At 27.1% G+C, this 17312-nt stretch overlaps 1 protein-coding gene across 3 annotated transcripts in view; it reads right to left on the bottom strand.

The window, feature by feature from the left end:
• Positions 1-2709: 2709 nt before the first annotated feature.
• LOC113553121 (cordon-bleu protein-like 1) overlaps positions 2710-17312 on the bottom strand; it is an 84934-nt gene continuing 70331 nt past the window's right edge. For 2 of the 3 annotated variants that reach the window (XM_026956283.1, XM_026956284.1), the window contains 14 exons: positions 15507-15629; positions 11585-11706; positions 10486-10607; positions 10287-10413; positions 8742-8887; positions 8239-8394; positions 8047-8153; positions 7708-7895; positions 7225-7485; positions 6727-6906; positions 5795-6607; positions 5632-5729; positions 5434-5498; positions 2710-4284 (listed from right to left, as the gene is read on the bottom strand). In XM_026956283.1, coding sequence (XP_026812084.1) covers positions 3333-4284; positions 5434-5498; positions 5632-5729; positions 5795-6607; positions 6727-6906; positions 7225-7485; positions 7708-7895; positions 8047-8153; positions 8239-8394; positions 8742-8887; positions 10287-10413; positions 10486-10607; positions 11585-11706; positions 15507-15629 — 3460 coding nt within the window. In that variant the 3' untranslated portion in view covers positions 2710-3332. The remainder of the gene's footprint in view (positions 4285-5433; positions 5499-5631; positions 5730-5794; positions 6608-6726; positions 6907-7224; positions 7486-7707; positions 7896-8046; positions 8154-8238; positions 8395-8741; positions 8888-10286; positions 10414-10485; positions 10608-11584; positions 11707-15506; positions 15630-17312) is intronic. The other variant, XM_026956285.1, reaches the window with a different exon arrangement.

The following is a 17312-nucleotide window of genomic DNA, read 5'->3' as shown; positions in this document are numbered from 1 at the left end:
TTTCATATTTAAATTTTAAAAGAGTTGACAAGTGGGTATCAGTCTACTGTATAGTAGAGATGGAGAGTAGGTCACTATAATGGATATGTTAAATTTGAATGCAATGACAGGTATCATAGTATACGAAAAACGATTCTGAATGGAGATGATTTGTCAGTCAAGGATAATTAGTAGGATATATCATATTATTACCTATATTTAAATTGTAATATATCGTTATTTTATGCAATTTCGTAAAAAATTAAATTTTATACGTTCATAAATTTCTCATTTTCTATATTGACGCTGGAGTTTTTTTTTACAGCTATTTGAAGAAAATGTTATAGAGAACCTTGTATTGGGTTTTTTTTTACCTTAGGTTTAAATCAAAAATTCTTATGAATTTTCAACTTCAAAATTCCTTGCAAATGTTCGCGATTTTGACATATTTGTAAACATTTTAACTTTAAATGCTTATCAACAAAAACTGTGATTAATGATTTTTAATTTTTTTTTTTTACTACGATAGGTACAATTTATAATAAATATTCTATTAAATTTTAAAGATTTTTTGGAATGCCAAATTTTTTATCGGCATTTAAAAAAAAAACTTAGAAAAATCGAAAATTTCAATTGTCCGCAAATAGCTTAAAAAAGTCAAAATATTTTGAAAATTTAATCGTAAATAGATAACACTAATATAAAGACTGGGTGAACATTTCAAGTATTTACAATGATTCGTTTTTGAGTTACAGCAAAATAAAACCTGTCAAAAACTGATTATTCACGTAAAAATTTTCGTTTTTCCGTTAATTTTTTAGGGTTTTTCTTGACGCTTTTGAAAATTAGAAAACTAGTCGAAATTTTAATTTTATTTTTCAAAGAGGAGCTGAAGTCAAGAATCAAAGCATTATTTCTACTCCAAAACGTGATGACAGATACAAAAAAAAAAATAAACATACATCATTGTAAAATCAATACATTCCTCACTCCGTTCAGAATTTAATATTTCAAAACAATATAAAAAATATGGCCAATAGGGTGGAGGGCAATAGCCCCTTTAGCCCCCCTTTGGCTACGCCAATGCACCCACCCACCTCTAATCAATGGTGTAGCATGCTCTACACCTTTGCTATAGGATAACCGCCATTGGTTACACGAGTTAGACGAGTGTGTGATCTCAAAATTATTGAATTTTTTTTCTTCAACCTTAAAACACGACCTTGATTTGACAAAAAATATGGTGCGTGAACATTTCGACCTGTCGCTAGCTAGTTGACATAGTCTGATTGGTAAGTAATTGATTTTGAATAATGTAAACTATAAATGGTTTATATTATTAAAACCATGTAACAATTACTCTTAAAATGCGCAAGCAAAATTATTCAATTCCAATTCATTTTGATCAGACTATTACGATTACAGTTTATATTTTTCAAAAATATTGGTTCATTAGACATTTTTTATTCAGAAAATAACCTTTTTTTTTATTGAATTTTGGTTTGATAAGAATTTAAAATTGACATTTTATAAAAATACAAAAATAAAATTAAGCTTGGGCGCTAAAGCAATTATAATAATTGTTCATTATATTGGACATTGGGCCTCAGGAGGTTAAATGAATACATAGGTTTAAAATAATTTGATTTAGCTTTTTTGGAGAGTACTAAATTATTTCATATGCACGTAATTAACATAATACACATTTTACTCTACATATTTAAATTTGTGCTCTGAAATTAAATTTAAATTAAATTATAAATCTGGCATAAATTTTAAATAACGTATTAATATATAATAAATATATGATATATAGTAATAATAACATATAATACAATTATGATTGAACCAACAAGTATAATAACAATATTTTGAAGAATTTATTATTTTCATGCGTGTGTAGATAAATTTCTTCTTTATTATGCTTTTAATTTTATAAAAAATATGCTTATACTTTTAATATTGATAAATATTTGTTTTAATTGTTTTACTTTGAATATAAATTAGTCAAATACTAAAATATTTATTCAATTTTACTTTATAGCCAATAGCCATATAATTGAATAGTTTTACAATGGCGAGTCTTGTATTTATTTAGATTTTCAATAATATTTAAGAATAAACATTGGTAAAGTATATTGTTATTATTCATAATAATTCATTATGGACTTATAGTTACAATTTATCAAAACAATAACATTAAATAACAGTATACATTTTTTATTTACATAACACACAACAATCAAACATAAAATAATAATAAAAATATACATAAATTTAGTCTATAAACTTTGGGTGTTTTAATATTTTCCCTTTAATTAAATTCCAATATTTGTATTAGTATCAGTATAAATAATGTATTAAAGAGTATTCTGTAAAACAAATATGTAAAAAAAAAAAAATGAAATACATACTACATACAATATAAATAACAATGAGCACTATTATATTGGCTCCTATAGGTCGTAACTAAGGTGGATATATATATATATATATATATATCCATATATCCACCTTGGTCGTAACAATAATAATATATCTAATAAACGACTATTATAGTGAATAATTTGTGATAAATGATAATAATGTAGATATGTAACATAATATTATTTAAAATATCATTTTGGTTAACGAAAACAATTCCAAAATTATCAATTTAAACGATATCTAAAATTTTAGAAATATTGAGCAAATGAATAAAATATATAATGAAAATACAATTTGTCACAAATATTTGGTTATGATTATGACTATAATATTATTATCGAGTCTATAACTTTGTATAAACACAAAAGAAAAAATAATAAACAGGACAACTAAATAAGAAAATGTATTATACCTATAATGAGCATCAGTAGGCGTTAGTCAGTGTTTCATTTACAACAGAAACACAGAAAACAAAACTGATTGCAAACGAAAAGTTTTGTTGAGCGCCAAGTAGTTTATAATGCAGTATTTTAGTTTAAGATTGGCAATCTCTAACAAAATGAAATTGCAATAATTGGAACTAGAGTACACATTTTGGTTTCGTGATTTTGATCTGACATATTTTTATAAAAAATCAAGGAACAAGAACAATTTCCACGAGTGAGTGATAAATAATCAAAAAAATATTTTTGAATTTGGACATGCTATTTAATAAGCTGCAATCATTAATTGATAGACCAAATGATAAGCCACAGATTATAGAAATCTTTAAAAATAATTGACCTTTTTTTTTATCTTTGTGGCTTTAGTACAAAACAAACAAAACTATCTATTGCACAAGAGCTCATAACATATAATTATAATATTATATCGTTTGATAATAATTGAGTAAAATGTTAGTGTTTTTAGTAATAAGTCTATTGGAACTATGCTCTAATTTTTTTTAGGTTGTCTCTGCCCCCGAATGATCTAATTGACTCGAGTAGATTTTCCCTGGGGTCGACGTTCGTTGAAATTTCCCTAGGTTTTCTTTGCCGGCCCATTAGTTTACCAAATGTATACGAACTGTCAATGGATGATTTCTTATCCAACGGTCTTAATATTACGTTATCGTCATTTTCACCGGTCAACATGATCGTACTGCCATGGTAACTGTAGCCATTACTGAGTTTAGCTTGAGCTTTAATCGCTTCGGACAGGGCTAGAACCGGGCTAACCGCTTGCAATTGTTCAACGTAAGGTTTCTTTAGTTCATTACTGAGCTTTGCTTCAACTTTGATCGCTTCGGACAAAGCCAGAACCGGGCTAGCCGTTTGTAATTGTTCAGCATAAGGTTTTTTCAGTTCGACAGACTTCACTATCGGTACCCTGGATACAGGCTTGTTGCAGTGGTCTTCATCTAACGACTTGTTCGCATTATCGTCGGCCTTTCGTTGTAACCTTTGTCTAATGCCAATAACGTAGTCTCGGTCAGTTTTGATGCTGACCTGCCTTTTAGGGCGTTCGTTCCACGTGGATAGACTGATTTTTGGGGGACCCGTGTACAAATACCTTTTAACTTTTTCGTCTTTATTTACTGGTATTTGAATTTCCGGTTTGTTATTACGAAATTCACATTGCATATTTATATTATTGATTTTACTAGGCTCTTCATGGAGTTTATTTACGGATTGAACGTGTTTTACGGTAGCTGGCATTTCTACTGTCACGGGTTTTAGAAAAGCTACCCGCGTTTGTAAATCATTGAATTCCGTTGTTTCTATTTTTGGTTTTGACTCATTCGTTTCGAGTATCTTCTCAATCAACGGACCTTCGTTGGTTTTTTTTAATGTTGTTTCCGAAAGCGATGTATTTGGAATGTTGGAAACTTCATCAAAACTATAAAATAATTTATAATTGAATCAGTAAATATGCGACACGGAATAAATAGTATATATACACATTATATTATACATTTATTAAATAGACAAATAAAAATTAACCTAATTTAATTAACCGTATAGTGTATATTATACGTATATAGGATTTTATTCGACAAATTATACTCAGCCTCAGAGTAGGATAGCATAAATTAGAAATGTCAATCGTTAACTTGGTCCCAATAATTTTTAAAAATGACTGATTAATAAATACATAGAATAAATGGTAAAACTACTTTAAAAGAAGTAATTGCATTTAAAATTATATTTTAAATACTAGCGTAATTACGTTTTAAGACAAATAATATTGTATATCCAAAGACGAATTTTCTTACATATTTTAATAAAATGTAAATAATAAAATATGTAAAACTAAATATATAATATATGTATACAATGAGTAGAGACAAAATTAGATGCATTTGCATGTTTGTTTATTATAGCATACGCATACAATATGCATATTTAGCGTGAAGTAAATCAACAAATTCAATTCAAAAGAATGTCAGCATAGTATTTGTATTCTCTAACTGACCCACCCACATTTGCAAATTTGTGTTCAGCGGAACATATTATTGTGTTGTTAACTTTCTACTATCAAACATTAATTACAATATTAAAATTTTTCAATGATGCACGAGCATTTTTAAATTGTAATATTTTACATACTTATACTTAAGATTAACATACGAATTGAAATATATAGAGCGTGAGTTAGACTATCTGTAGAGAAAAAACAAATAATGTGTTTATATAGTTACATCTCTCTTTAGATAATTATTCAAGATTACTAAAATTGAAATTGTTGTTTTTAATAGACATTGTTAAAAAAATATTGCATTAAATAATATACATTATTAAAAGTTTGTTTTGATTTTGATTATTTGAGTGTTTCTTATAGTAAATGATTCAAAATTCAGAATTGATTTCTTGTTTAAAAGTAATGTTTTTTTAAAAATTATTTGTATTAAGTATATGTCATATAACTATAAAACATATCACTCCAATTAGTTCCTTTTTTTGCTTATAAATCCAAGTTCTAAATAATGAGGTTTACTCACTGAAAAATTAAAGCTGAGTTTATGATCAATAATAAAATGTTTTTTACCTTAAATTGTTATTTATTGTGTTTTCTTTATGATCTTCAATTTGAGGGAGGATCGTTTTTAATATCTGAAATATAATAATGATTAGAAGCTGTTTTAGTATAAATTTAACTGTAATGTTTGTTATATACCTATGTGTGTGTGTGTGTGTGTGTGTGTGTGTAAATAGCTTAGTAAAAATGTTGAAATGAAAAAAATACCTGAAGGGAGTGTAAGGGAGAAGATTGTTCTAATGTAGACTCAATTTTTTTTGGTATTATTTCGATTTCATTGTCGTCTTGGCAATTTTCTTGCGCATCTATAATAAAATCGGTAAAAGCCATTTTAAATTTAGATAAACCAAAATGTTGGTATTTAACTAACCTTCTGTTATGTTATCTACACTGAATGATCTTTTCACTGGAGACTTGTCATCGTAATTAAGTCGTTCAGAGGAATAAGTTCGTCCAATATAGTGTTTGGCCAGCCGATTCGATGGTTTTATATTACCACTTAAAAGACTAATATGTGACGTACTTCGTTTGACTGTTACAGACAAGTTAGTTCTATCCATACTGAACGATTTGTGCCTATTAACCAAGTTCGTGGTTTGCGTTTTGTACGCGGGATTTGATTCTCGAGCTATTTGTGTTGTCTTCCATGTTTTAACCGACTCATCACAGAATATCTCTGTTGGTCTAGAGCAATCTTCATCATAAGCCACAATTTTAAAATTGTTTAGTTTAGATTCTTTTGGTTCTACAATTTTAACGGGTTTTTCATCTGCGTGTATTTTTTCTTCACAACTCGATGGTAATGATGAATCATCTGATCCAATCCCCGAGTCTTGAGTGAAACAATGGTATTCGTCTCCAATTATTTTTTTTACAGACTCTTCAGCCGTGATATTATCTTCTTTAACTTTTATTGGATTAATAGTAGGTTCCTCTTGAAATACGACATCTTTAAGGTTACCGATGGTTACTGTATCGAACATCGTCATTGTAGGAGAATGGTCATCCCTAAATGCTGAAGGAGGATCAGGTAATTTGTATTCCCAATCAATATCTGTAACGTCTGTGTTGTTTTCTTTAATGGTAACGATAGATGGTGTATCGTAACCACTAGTTGCATCTCCAAATATACGATCGATTTCTTCATCATCCATACGCAATTCGTCTTCGTCGGCAGTGGAACCTATATCATACCACGTTTAAATTATCTATGTGGTTTTAATATTTAATTTTCTTCCAACACCTTAATTTAAATAAGCATAACAAGCATAGAAAAATGAAAGAAGAAGTTTAGTAAAGCACCTGAAGATAATCGAGGTACTGTTGTCAAATCTCCAAGTGGATTGGATGCCTCTGATCGGTTTATAGTCGAAGATCGCATAGGTGGTTTAGGCGCCGGTCTTTTCGATTTCACTTCCAATTTTAATAAGTAATTACAACCTATTACAATCGAGGATGTGGGAGATGTGGGTTCAGTCAAATCTAGATAGGGTTTTAATATACATAGTTAAGCTAAGCAAGCTAGGATTTAAAATCATGTAAAGAATAATAATATTATATACATAGTATTACAGTTGCAGGGTTTTTAAACATACTCTTCATTTTTACAAGCTAAAACATCATTAAGATGTTTCAAAAATGTATTCCAAGACTCAGTTTTGAATTGACTATTATAACATGGGTTATTATCTACATTGTTTAGTGTTACTGAAGATTTATATTTATGAGCTGGATCACTGGATAAAAAGCTTAAGGGCATTTTGGAATATTTTAGGACAGTTGGTGTTATGGGTAACATACCTCTATCTACATCTGATCGACTAAGTGATGACAACGAGGATGTTGCTGGGGATAGATTAGGTTCAACTACATTATTGTTCAGTTCTATTCTGGAAACAGTTTTTGATTTTTCTTGTGGATCTGCTATATACATTTTTGTAGTAACAGGCAGTGTTTGTGATTTTCTCTGTATTTCTGGTTCACTTTCAGGTTCTTCTTGCGGTGGTGCAAGTTTAGGTTTATTTGCTAGAGGTGGAAGGGGTGCAGCTTTCTTTTTACGACCTAAGAATATGAAAAATTAATTTATAATATATTTTTACGATAGTTAAGTTTTAGGTGGATATTAAAATAACACATAAAATTATAAAATTGATAATTTTTAATGTATATATTTTTTAATATTATGTTTATATTTATAATCAAAACAATATTTGAATATATTTATATCATTATTATTTTAATTTATACATTGTTCATGGTGAAAATAAATCTTTATGTACTCACTTTGAATTGATATAAGTGATGTAGTCGATACCGAGTGTTTTGATTGACCTATGTTGTTAGACATAAAAGGTATTTCAGAGAACTGGTTCTGATTTTGTCCGCAAACTTGAAGATTGGTCATTGAACGCGACATGGTTGGGCCAGACGTTTTGGTAGGAGAAAAATTTCCAGTCCTCGTCATTCCAACACTAATCGTGACAAAAAAAAAGTAAATCAATACAGAGCACCATAAGATTTATATGAATGTGAATTGTTTTTAAAAAATATTGATATTTGAATTTTAAAAAATATTTTAATTAATATTGTTATAAATATAAATTAAGATATTTTTTATTTTACCTGCAATCAACAGCATCACTAAGGACTGATGATTCGTGGTATCCACTACTATCAGAACTATTTCGCGAATGTGATATTATTGTTTGTTCTGGAGCATTTCGTTGTTGCTAGAATTTTTTTTTGCATTGGTTTTTCATTAAAAACGTATAAATTGACTGACTAGATTTAAATTAAACGTGTAAATTTTCTTACCGATGGTGGTTTTGGTGCTAGTCTTCTCTTTCGGACTGGTCTAGATGGTAATACTTTGACCATTAGTGGGCGACGTGGAGTGTCTGAGGATTCATCTGATCTAGTGGGACTCAAACTTCTACCACCCAAACTACCACTACTCAAACTATCATCACACTGTTAACATATTCATACATTCAAGTTTTCAATTTAAGTATAATTTTTTCAAGTCAAACTAACAAAATGTATTAATGCGTTATATATTATACCTAGGTAGGTACTAGGATATAATTATTTAAGTGTTGTATTAAAAATAGTTCTTTTATTTTTTACTATTTTTTTTTTCAAAATATTTATTTTGTAAAGAAGATCAGGTAATTCATATGTTATATTTAATTATAATTATAAAAATATATCGAATTTGTAGGTATTTAGATATTTTATAAAAATTATTTATAAAGGCGAGTGAAATAATTTCTATTTTATTATATAAATAAATTATAATACAATTTTTTATACGTTACCGAAAATTTTTTAGGGGCCCGGGACATAATGTCATCTGAGGATAGGCCGCCGATGAGAGTGCGATTAGTATTCAATACCAGAGACAATTGTTGTAGTTTATACTCAACTAATGTTTTACTCAAGTCCAAGGGCTCGTTCAATTTGTCTTAAAAAAAAAAAAAAACAAAAAATGTGTAAATTGTTAGTTATTGTTCGTGATACTATGTATGGAAAAAACAGTGCCTCTGTTGTTTAATTATTTTTACGAGTTTACATTGATAGATAAGATAACATAGAAGTACTTGACAACGAAATGCATGAAATTCAGGTGCAAATATAATATGTTAAGAAACAATTTTGTGCGTGTCGAATAGAATCTCAATTAAGTTCAAAAATAGTAGCATCCGCAAAGAAGATTCGTGGAAAATAATGCGAATGCTGTTTCTTGAAGTGTTTAGATATTGAAAAATTTAAAAAAGGTGACTTGATTTGAAAACAAAATGGTATATATACGAGTATAGTCAGATAATACGCCGATGCAAGTTTTTAATATTTATTGAAATATAAATAGTTTCGTTAATCATACAATTTTCTTATAAAAATTTACAGAGAAAAAACATTTAGTTTATAAGGTAGTTAATATGTATATATAATAATAATTATAACTGATAAGTTAAATATTTAAAATTTAAAATTCAGATATTACATTTAAACCAAAACTATGAAAAGTGTTAATATATATTGATAAAAGCTATTAAAACTTAAGTATACAGGAGTCATAATAATTATAGTGTACAATGTGTAATAATATTTATTATTTGTGACATGCTAAGTGTGTCAATATGACGTTATAAATATTTTAAATTCTGTAGCAACCAACTAATTTTGTGTTAATTTTCAAGTTAACTTGTTACAGTATATACATATTATTAACATCCTATCATGGTTCAGTTATAAGTACACACCTACATAGTTTATATATTATTTATTATGTTTAATCATACATTTCTAATAAGCCATATGATAAAATGTAAATAAAAATAATGAAATAATAGATTATTTTACGATATATTTTGTATATATTATAATATTGATTAATTAACTGGTTATTAATGTATAAATACTAAAAAAAAAATAGTTGAACATTAAATAGCAATTAATGATTTCATGCAGTCGTAATTACTAAGATTGCGTTGTGTGAAGTAGGTATACTGCTTACTACCTACTAGTTACAATTAGTTATCGGTAAAGTTATTCACTAAAAGGTCATAAAATAAACTATATATTGACCATTACGATTACGTCATATTATGACAAATATTGGTTTTTTGTTTCAATTCGAAAAATAGTTAAGCTCATGAACAATATTTTATAAATTAATATTTCAATAGTAAATTAGTACCTGTACAAAAGTTTTTATTCTCGTTAGTTTTATGGTTTAAATTTTAAAAATGTGTTCATTAAGTATGATTTTTTTTAGGAATTTAACACTACAATTTACAAACATAGACATATATGTACTTATAATAATAAAATAATGATAAAATAACCTAATAAAAACATACCGGGTTTTCTTAATGTATACTTGGTGGAATCAAGATTTTTCTCGAAACATACTTGCTTAAGAATGTTGTTTAGTGGTGTTTTTGGACTTATTCGGGATACGTATAACTGATTTCTTGGTAAATGTACCTATAAATATAAAAAAAGTTTATAATTTGAAATAAATATATATAAAAAAAAAAAAAAAATTAAAAAAATTACTTGAAGACGAAACGTTTGTTCGAACGGTTTTGATATGCATTTCATAATAGACTGGCTTTGATACCTGCCATTTTTACTTAAGTTTTTAGGAACGATGTTTACTGTCCATGTATCTAGGGCACCTGTAAAAGAGAGGGAGAGAATACGATTAAAAGATGTTAAAGGTCACATTTAGTAATTTAGAAAACGCATTCGTTGCATTTTCCTGATAATATTATTCTCGACTCTCGAGGCATATTGCACATAATATTATGTTTTTATAAAGGGTAATCTATATGGTAATATTTCAGTATAAACGTTGATTAATAGATGGATTAAGAAGTTTTTTCTGTTTTAAAAAAAGGTGACAGGTTTAAAATGAAACTTTTATTTGACTAAAATGTTCTGCTATTAAAAGTTATCTCACTTAAAATTTTTAATTTAGTTTTATGTCCTTTGAGAGTTTAACAAATTCTATATTCTGTCAATTACAATTCTACAAGTAAGACGTTGTTATGGATTTAATATAAATAAATTCTTTAAATTTGAAACTTCTAAATCTAATTGATCTGATAATTACAACATGTGATCATCAGTACAATTTTAAATTATATTTAATTCATTTAGAGTTATATGGTTTTACCGAATCAAGTGTCGAACGTTATTCAAAAAAATGTACGTTTTAAATAAAAATACAAGTCGATATATACAGAGAAATACATCAAAAGACTAAATGTCCTCGAAATGAATGTAGAAAATATTAATACTCACATCGACACTAATGGTAACATTATAATATGAAAAATACAGTTTTTGTATTATTTAATATTTTTAGCAGTTTATTGGTATTGGTATTATTATTATTATTATATAAGTTATCGTTATCATATAACATGGCGTATATATAAGTTCTAAGCATATTTTTTTCATAATAATGATCTACCTATATTGATTAATTTGAACTAATTTGAACCAGGGTTAAGGTGCTCCACAAAAATTAATTTGCAATCGACAACAAATATCAATTGATTTTTTGTGTGTTTACGATATTTTTACAAATAGATTATTACTTTCACATATTATTATAGATATAGGTGGTAAATATGGAGGGTATACTAACCGATAGGAGTACTGGGTTTATACGGTAAGACACCGCGATCACCGATGGCATGCACCGCATGATTGCCTGGCGATAATTTGTGGGCAGTAGTAATCTGCACAAGCAAGTCCATCATTGGCGTACTAAAAACAAAAATATAAAAAAATCAAAAACAACATCAAATTAATTCAGTAAATCAGATTATGTTTTTTTTTTGTTTGCCTTGGATTCTTTATTTATATAGGTAGTAATAATAAATAACAATAATAATAAACACGATGACAGTTTCCCGATGGCGCTAAACCCATTGACTTGAAACAATAGATCTCGATCATATGAACAAAGTTGCGATATTATAATTTTATTACAATACGCATGGCGAAAAAAAATCTGTTTATTCATCTGTACAGTGTGTTCTATATTATGGAATATAGGTATATGTCAGGTAGTGCCTATTTAATTTATATTGCCATAGCCGACAGTGACACACTCTCCTCCGGTGGTTAACATTTTTGCCATGACAATGGCCACAAAATTCGATTACTCACAGTATTCATTGTAGGCCAATCCGCCTGTAGGTCGTGGTTATTGTCGTCGAGCTTCCGAGTTTGATTTTTTTCTCTCCTCTCATTTTATTTTTGTCTAACGCATGGTTGAGGCTCATTGTCTAATTATTATTTGAGGACAAGTGTATATATATATTACAACCATACGACGTTCTATTCATAATTGACATCTATAACTATTAACTATATGATCAAAATATTGATTTCAAATTTTATAGGAATAAAACATTTTTTTTTTATTTATTATTATTATTGCATCTTATTGGTTTTTATAGCCTGGACCATGGATACAAATAGACGCGCGAATGGTACATTGTAATTCGAATATAAATTACACGGAAATCGCATTAACTGTAAATATTTTTACCATGATTAATTCAATTAATTTGATCACTATAGTCAATATATCTATAAATAAATAAATAAATAAAATTGAAAACTTAAGATTTTAACTAATATTTTACACGCCGTAATTGACCATTATTTAGTATGGTATATATGATATATGATATATATATATAATATATACATCCGAATTTTCGTATTCTTGCTTGAAATATTTTTACAAGGTTAAGGTGTATTGCATTAAATGTGTGTAAAAATATAATTTATACAGTTCGCAAACAATTTCTAAGAAGGAATAATTACAAGTTCAAATATTAATATTATAAATGCAAATTAAAGCCCAAACTAATAAGATTACAATATTATGTTATTTTTTAAAGCTAAATATACAATGGATGTACAGCTTTTGATGTCTTAAAATTATAAAATATTCAACACATCTTAGATCTGAATATACACGTACAACATAAAACATTTTAACTTATAAACAGTATAATATAATAATTAGTAATTTATTTTCTATTAATTTGGGACAACTAGATATATAATATGAAATTATGTTGCGGTTTTAATAGTTATAGAAAATTTTATTTATGTTTTTTATAGTTTTTAATATTAATGTTTTGAAAATATGTACATGTTTGAATGTTTCGTTCTCGAAAAACTAAATGATCATAGGAAATTTGACTAATTAAAAAGAATTTTTATCCATATTTTAATAACTTAAAAATTATTAATGTGTAAATATAAATTGTATTTTTATCAATGTAAGTGTTTTTTTCTCACATCTGAGTGTAATTTTTGTTTTTATAGATCTTTATCTAGATGACGTTTGTTTTAAAATAACTTACTAATGACATTATAATATAGGCGGCTAACACAGGCCAACGGGTGCGTACGACACCGGGTCGTGAACAGGGCCGGTAAACGACTTTAGACCGGTGACTAAACTTAATATATTTATCTGTGTATATTTTGTGAGATGATAGTACACAACTTGCAATCGCCCTTTTGAGTATTAAGTATTATGCTATAACAGCTCATTTTGTATATATTAATAAACGATGGTACAGTGGAGTAGATATGTTCACACAAATTTTCAACTATTGTTGATTGAACAGGAAAAAAAGGTGGTGACAACAAATAAATATGTATTAGTATACATATTATGATATAATATTAAAATAATGTTAATTTAGTGAAATTAATGTAATTCAGCAAAAATGTATTTTTTATTTTTGGATTGGAGAGTACTATACATATATTATTTTCATACCTTATTTCCTAAATAAATAATTTATTTAAATTTTAAGCAAATAGGTACCACATAAATACACAACGTGTTTATACATTTGGAGGTTTGATAATGTAATAAAGTTTGATGTACAAAAGTGCTAGATTCGTATTCCCTAAGAAACCCATGGATGTTATTGTTTTATTTATTTAAAAAAAACAAAATAAAATATTTATTCGTTAAACAAAAATGAAATATTCGGTGTAAATGGTTTATAGGAGCACACGTGCAGTGTTCAGTAAATATAAAAAAATTGAGAAAAAGATGATAGGTATTGGAAAAATGAAATAAAATAAATATTTTTAGATGTATAAAAATAATCAGAACAAAATATGTACTTTCATTTATTAATTTTTGTTAAAATGAATATAATTAGTAAGCACCTATACTAAAAGAAAAAGATCATTCATAAACATGTTCGAATCGTTTTAAGTTCTAACCATAATCCAAATTTTTAAATATTATTTTATTAAATACATATTAAATATTTAGTAATAATAAAACATAGATAATACATTTTTTTTTAAATTTAAACTTTTTAATCTAATTTTTTTAAAATACCAAATAAATGAATTTTATAGATTTACATAGTAAGTTATTAGTACACAACTTTTTTTTAATCAAAAATTAAACCTTAAAGTTTAAAGGAATATGAATAGAATTGATGAGTTCGACCAATGAGTTCAAATTCCAAGTCCACCTAATATTTTTAAATAATAAATCAGTAATATTACTATTAAATGGTTCGTAAACTATTTTAAAACATACTCGTATATTATTGTAAAATAACGTCATACCATACGTATAAGAGGAAGAAAAATAAAACTAATATTATAGTGTTGGTTAATGCGTTAAAGGACCGCCATAAATACCGAGTAAGTAATATATTATATGCTATAACTGATTGGTATTTATTATTTTTAATGGCAGCATATATTGCCGGTTATACCATATTTGAATCGATGTTTAATTACTTTGAATCAACATTTACAATTTTTATGAGGTGAAAAAATGCATTGTTATCATTTTATCAGTAATCATAAAAAAAACCTAAATTGATTTACAATTACAACCTATATTTATGAGATAAATTTAGTGAAAAAATATAATAGGACAAGATTACATATTATACGCAAGTAAATATAATTGAAAAATGTTTTTATGAAAACATGAAATTTAAGTAGAACATCTACAATATTTTATCAAAAATTGAAATAGATTTGATAAAAAAGAAAATATAACGGATTCGGTTCATGATTCATAAATTATTATTTTTTTCTTTTCTTATATTTTTGCATGATTTATTTTTATTTAGTTATGATATATACCTTAGAATTGAACATGAACACATAAGAATATAAATCATATTAGCTTTTTAGAATTGCTTTTAGGAAGAGGTATTCGCATGTAAAGCATGAACCATATGATAAAAATATAAAATATCGAATCAACTCGATCTACGTAATGCCACAATTAAAATCGAAAATAAGTAAGCAATTTATTTATACTAATATTATTGTTAGTTGATAATTTTAATGAAAAATATCGTATCAAAAATTTTAATTTGTGTGGTAGAGTTTTAAAAAGTGTTTAACGAAACAGATGAACAGTTAAGTTAAAAAAATCTCGACGTTTTTAATACCCTAATAATAATAATATCGATATAGATAGATATTTTGGGTTATTATTATAACAGTACCTATATTAGATACGTTAGAAAATCTCAATGGATACTGACCTTCTCTCGACGCTCATCTTGATCACGGAACCGTTAGGCAAAATCACGTTTAGATCCATTGCCCCAGACAGCATGTCGGGAGGCGTGTCTTCCGTCACCGGCATCTGCAAGGACATCGTTTGTCTGAAAAATCAAAATATCAAACACATTAGCTCAGTATTATGTTTTTTGAATTAGGTTTTACACGCGCGTCAGATACACTCGTCATACACGCCTTGAGCTAAAAATCTCTACGAGGAACAAATGAATTATACTCGTTTGAAATAATTCCGGCTATAGCTGTATGGTATGAAATAATATTTTTTCACATGATTGATGCTTTAAAAAACATATAAAAAAGTATATAATATAATGAGTACTCCTTTTATTGTTTCGACGAAAGAAAATTATTATTACTCACGTAATTTGATTTTACGCCGATAAATTGAATATTTTCATACCTACTTAATATGTTTTCAAAAATCAAAACCTAATTGTTCGATAAATTTAAAAAATAAATTACGGTTTCGAACGTTTTATTATTTCGGTAAATGCTCTGTACCTAATAGTAGTCAACCTCTAGAATGAACTAATCTGATCTTAATTTTTCACAGTAAATAATCGGGGCGTACAAGCAGTAAATATTTTTATTAATAAATCATAATGTATTATAATGTATTGATTGATGATTATCGTTTCGATAAATGTATTATAATTTATGTTGATAACGATGATAGAATAACAGATATCTAAATTACTGAAACAAAACTGTCTTAATAAATTGTCAAGGTAAAAATAATTGAACATTATTTAACTTACACGAAGAGTATAATATTTTAAATTATTTTAAGTCATAACAATATCTAATCGCAATTATTATTATTATTTGTTACTTTATAACCGTTCCCGTGACAAATATTATTTCGAACGATTGATACAATTTTATTAAATTGTAACCAATAGCACAAAATATTATAATATGCGCGATATGACCACTATTACAATAACAAATACATTATAAATCCGCGTTAAACTAGACGTAATTTATTTAATACAATATAGATATGTAGTCCGTATAAGTTCAAACGTGACATATTATCACAAAAATATAGAACGCGAGTGCCCGGCACTTATACGAATTATTAAACTTGGATTTTTTTTCGACAATTTTTTTTGTCATTGACAGCAATACTGCATGGCTTCGTCGTTGCTATAATTGGTTTGCGGCTGAAAGAATTTCATTATAACCAAAACCAAAGAATGTGTACTGCGAGGTATAATTACGGTGGCGGTGCACATATTATTATTATGTTATTGTAGTATAGTTGTTTTTGGCGTTGTCGTCAATAATATATTTTTAGTCACATTAGCAACGCAAAAAAAAAAATTGTGGGCGCAATCATGTATGACTAGAATGAGTGGTGAGCAAGTAGATAGACACTACATACTTACAGTTTCTATTTTTTTTTTCAAAACCGTTTATAATGGTTATTGTTTTTTTTCATTTTGATACGACGACGCATGCATTAACTGTCCGAAGTCCGTTAGTCAAAAAATGACGTAGTGTTATTATTTATTTACCGTTTTGCGTAAATCCTAGAGAACGTTATAAGGATTGTTCAAAAATAAAAAAGTCATCTAAATAGTTGACCTATATTGCTAAGTTCCTTTAAAATTATAAAATACAAATTTTTAACTCTTATTTTTATACTATATATTATAAATGTATTATATACGATAATTCTTTGTTGATGACTTTCGTTGTAGAATTTCGAATCGTAACTTTGGGGATGAATTGAATGATTAAGTTTAAAGCATGATTTTTTA

The sequence above is a fragment of the Rhopalosiphum maidis genome, chromosome 2, assembly GCF_003676215.2.
Source record: "Rhopalosiphum maidis isolate BTI-1 chromosome 2, ASM367621v3, whole genome shotgun sequence".
Classification (NCBI taxonomy): Eukaryota; Metazoa; Arthropoda; class Insecta; order Hemiptera; family Aphididae; genus Rhopalosiphum; species Rhopalosiphum maidis.
The sequence above is the reverse complement of the archived record's forward strand: the minus strand, read 5'-3'. Positions and strand labels throughout refer to the sequence as shown.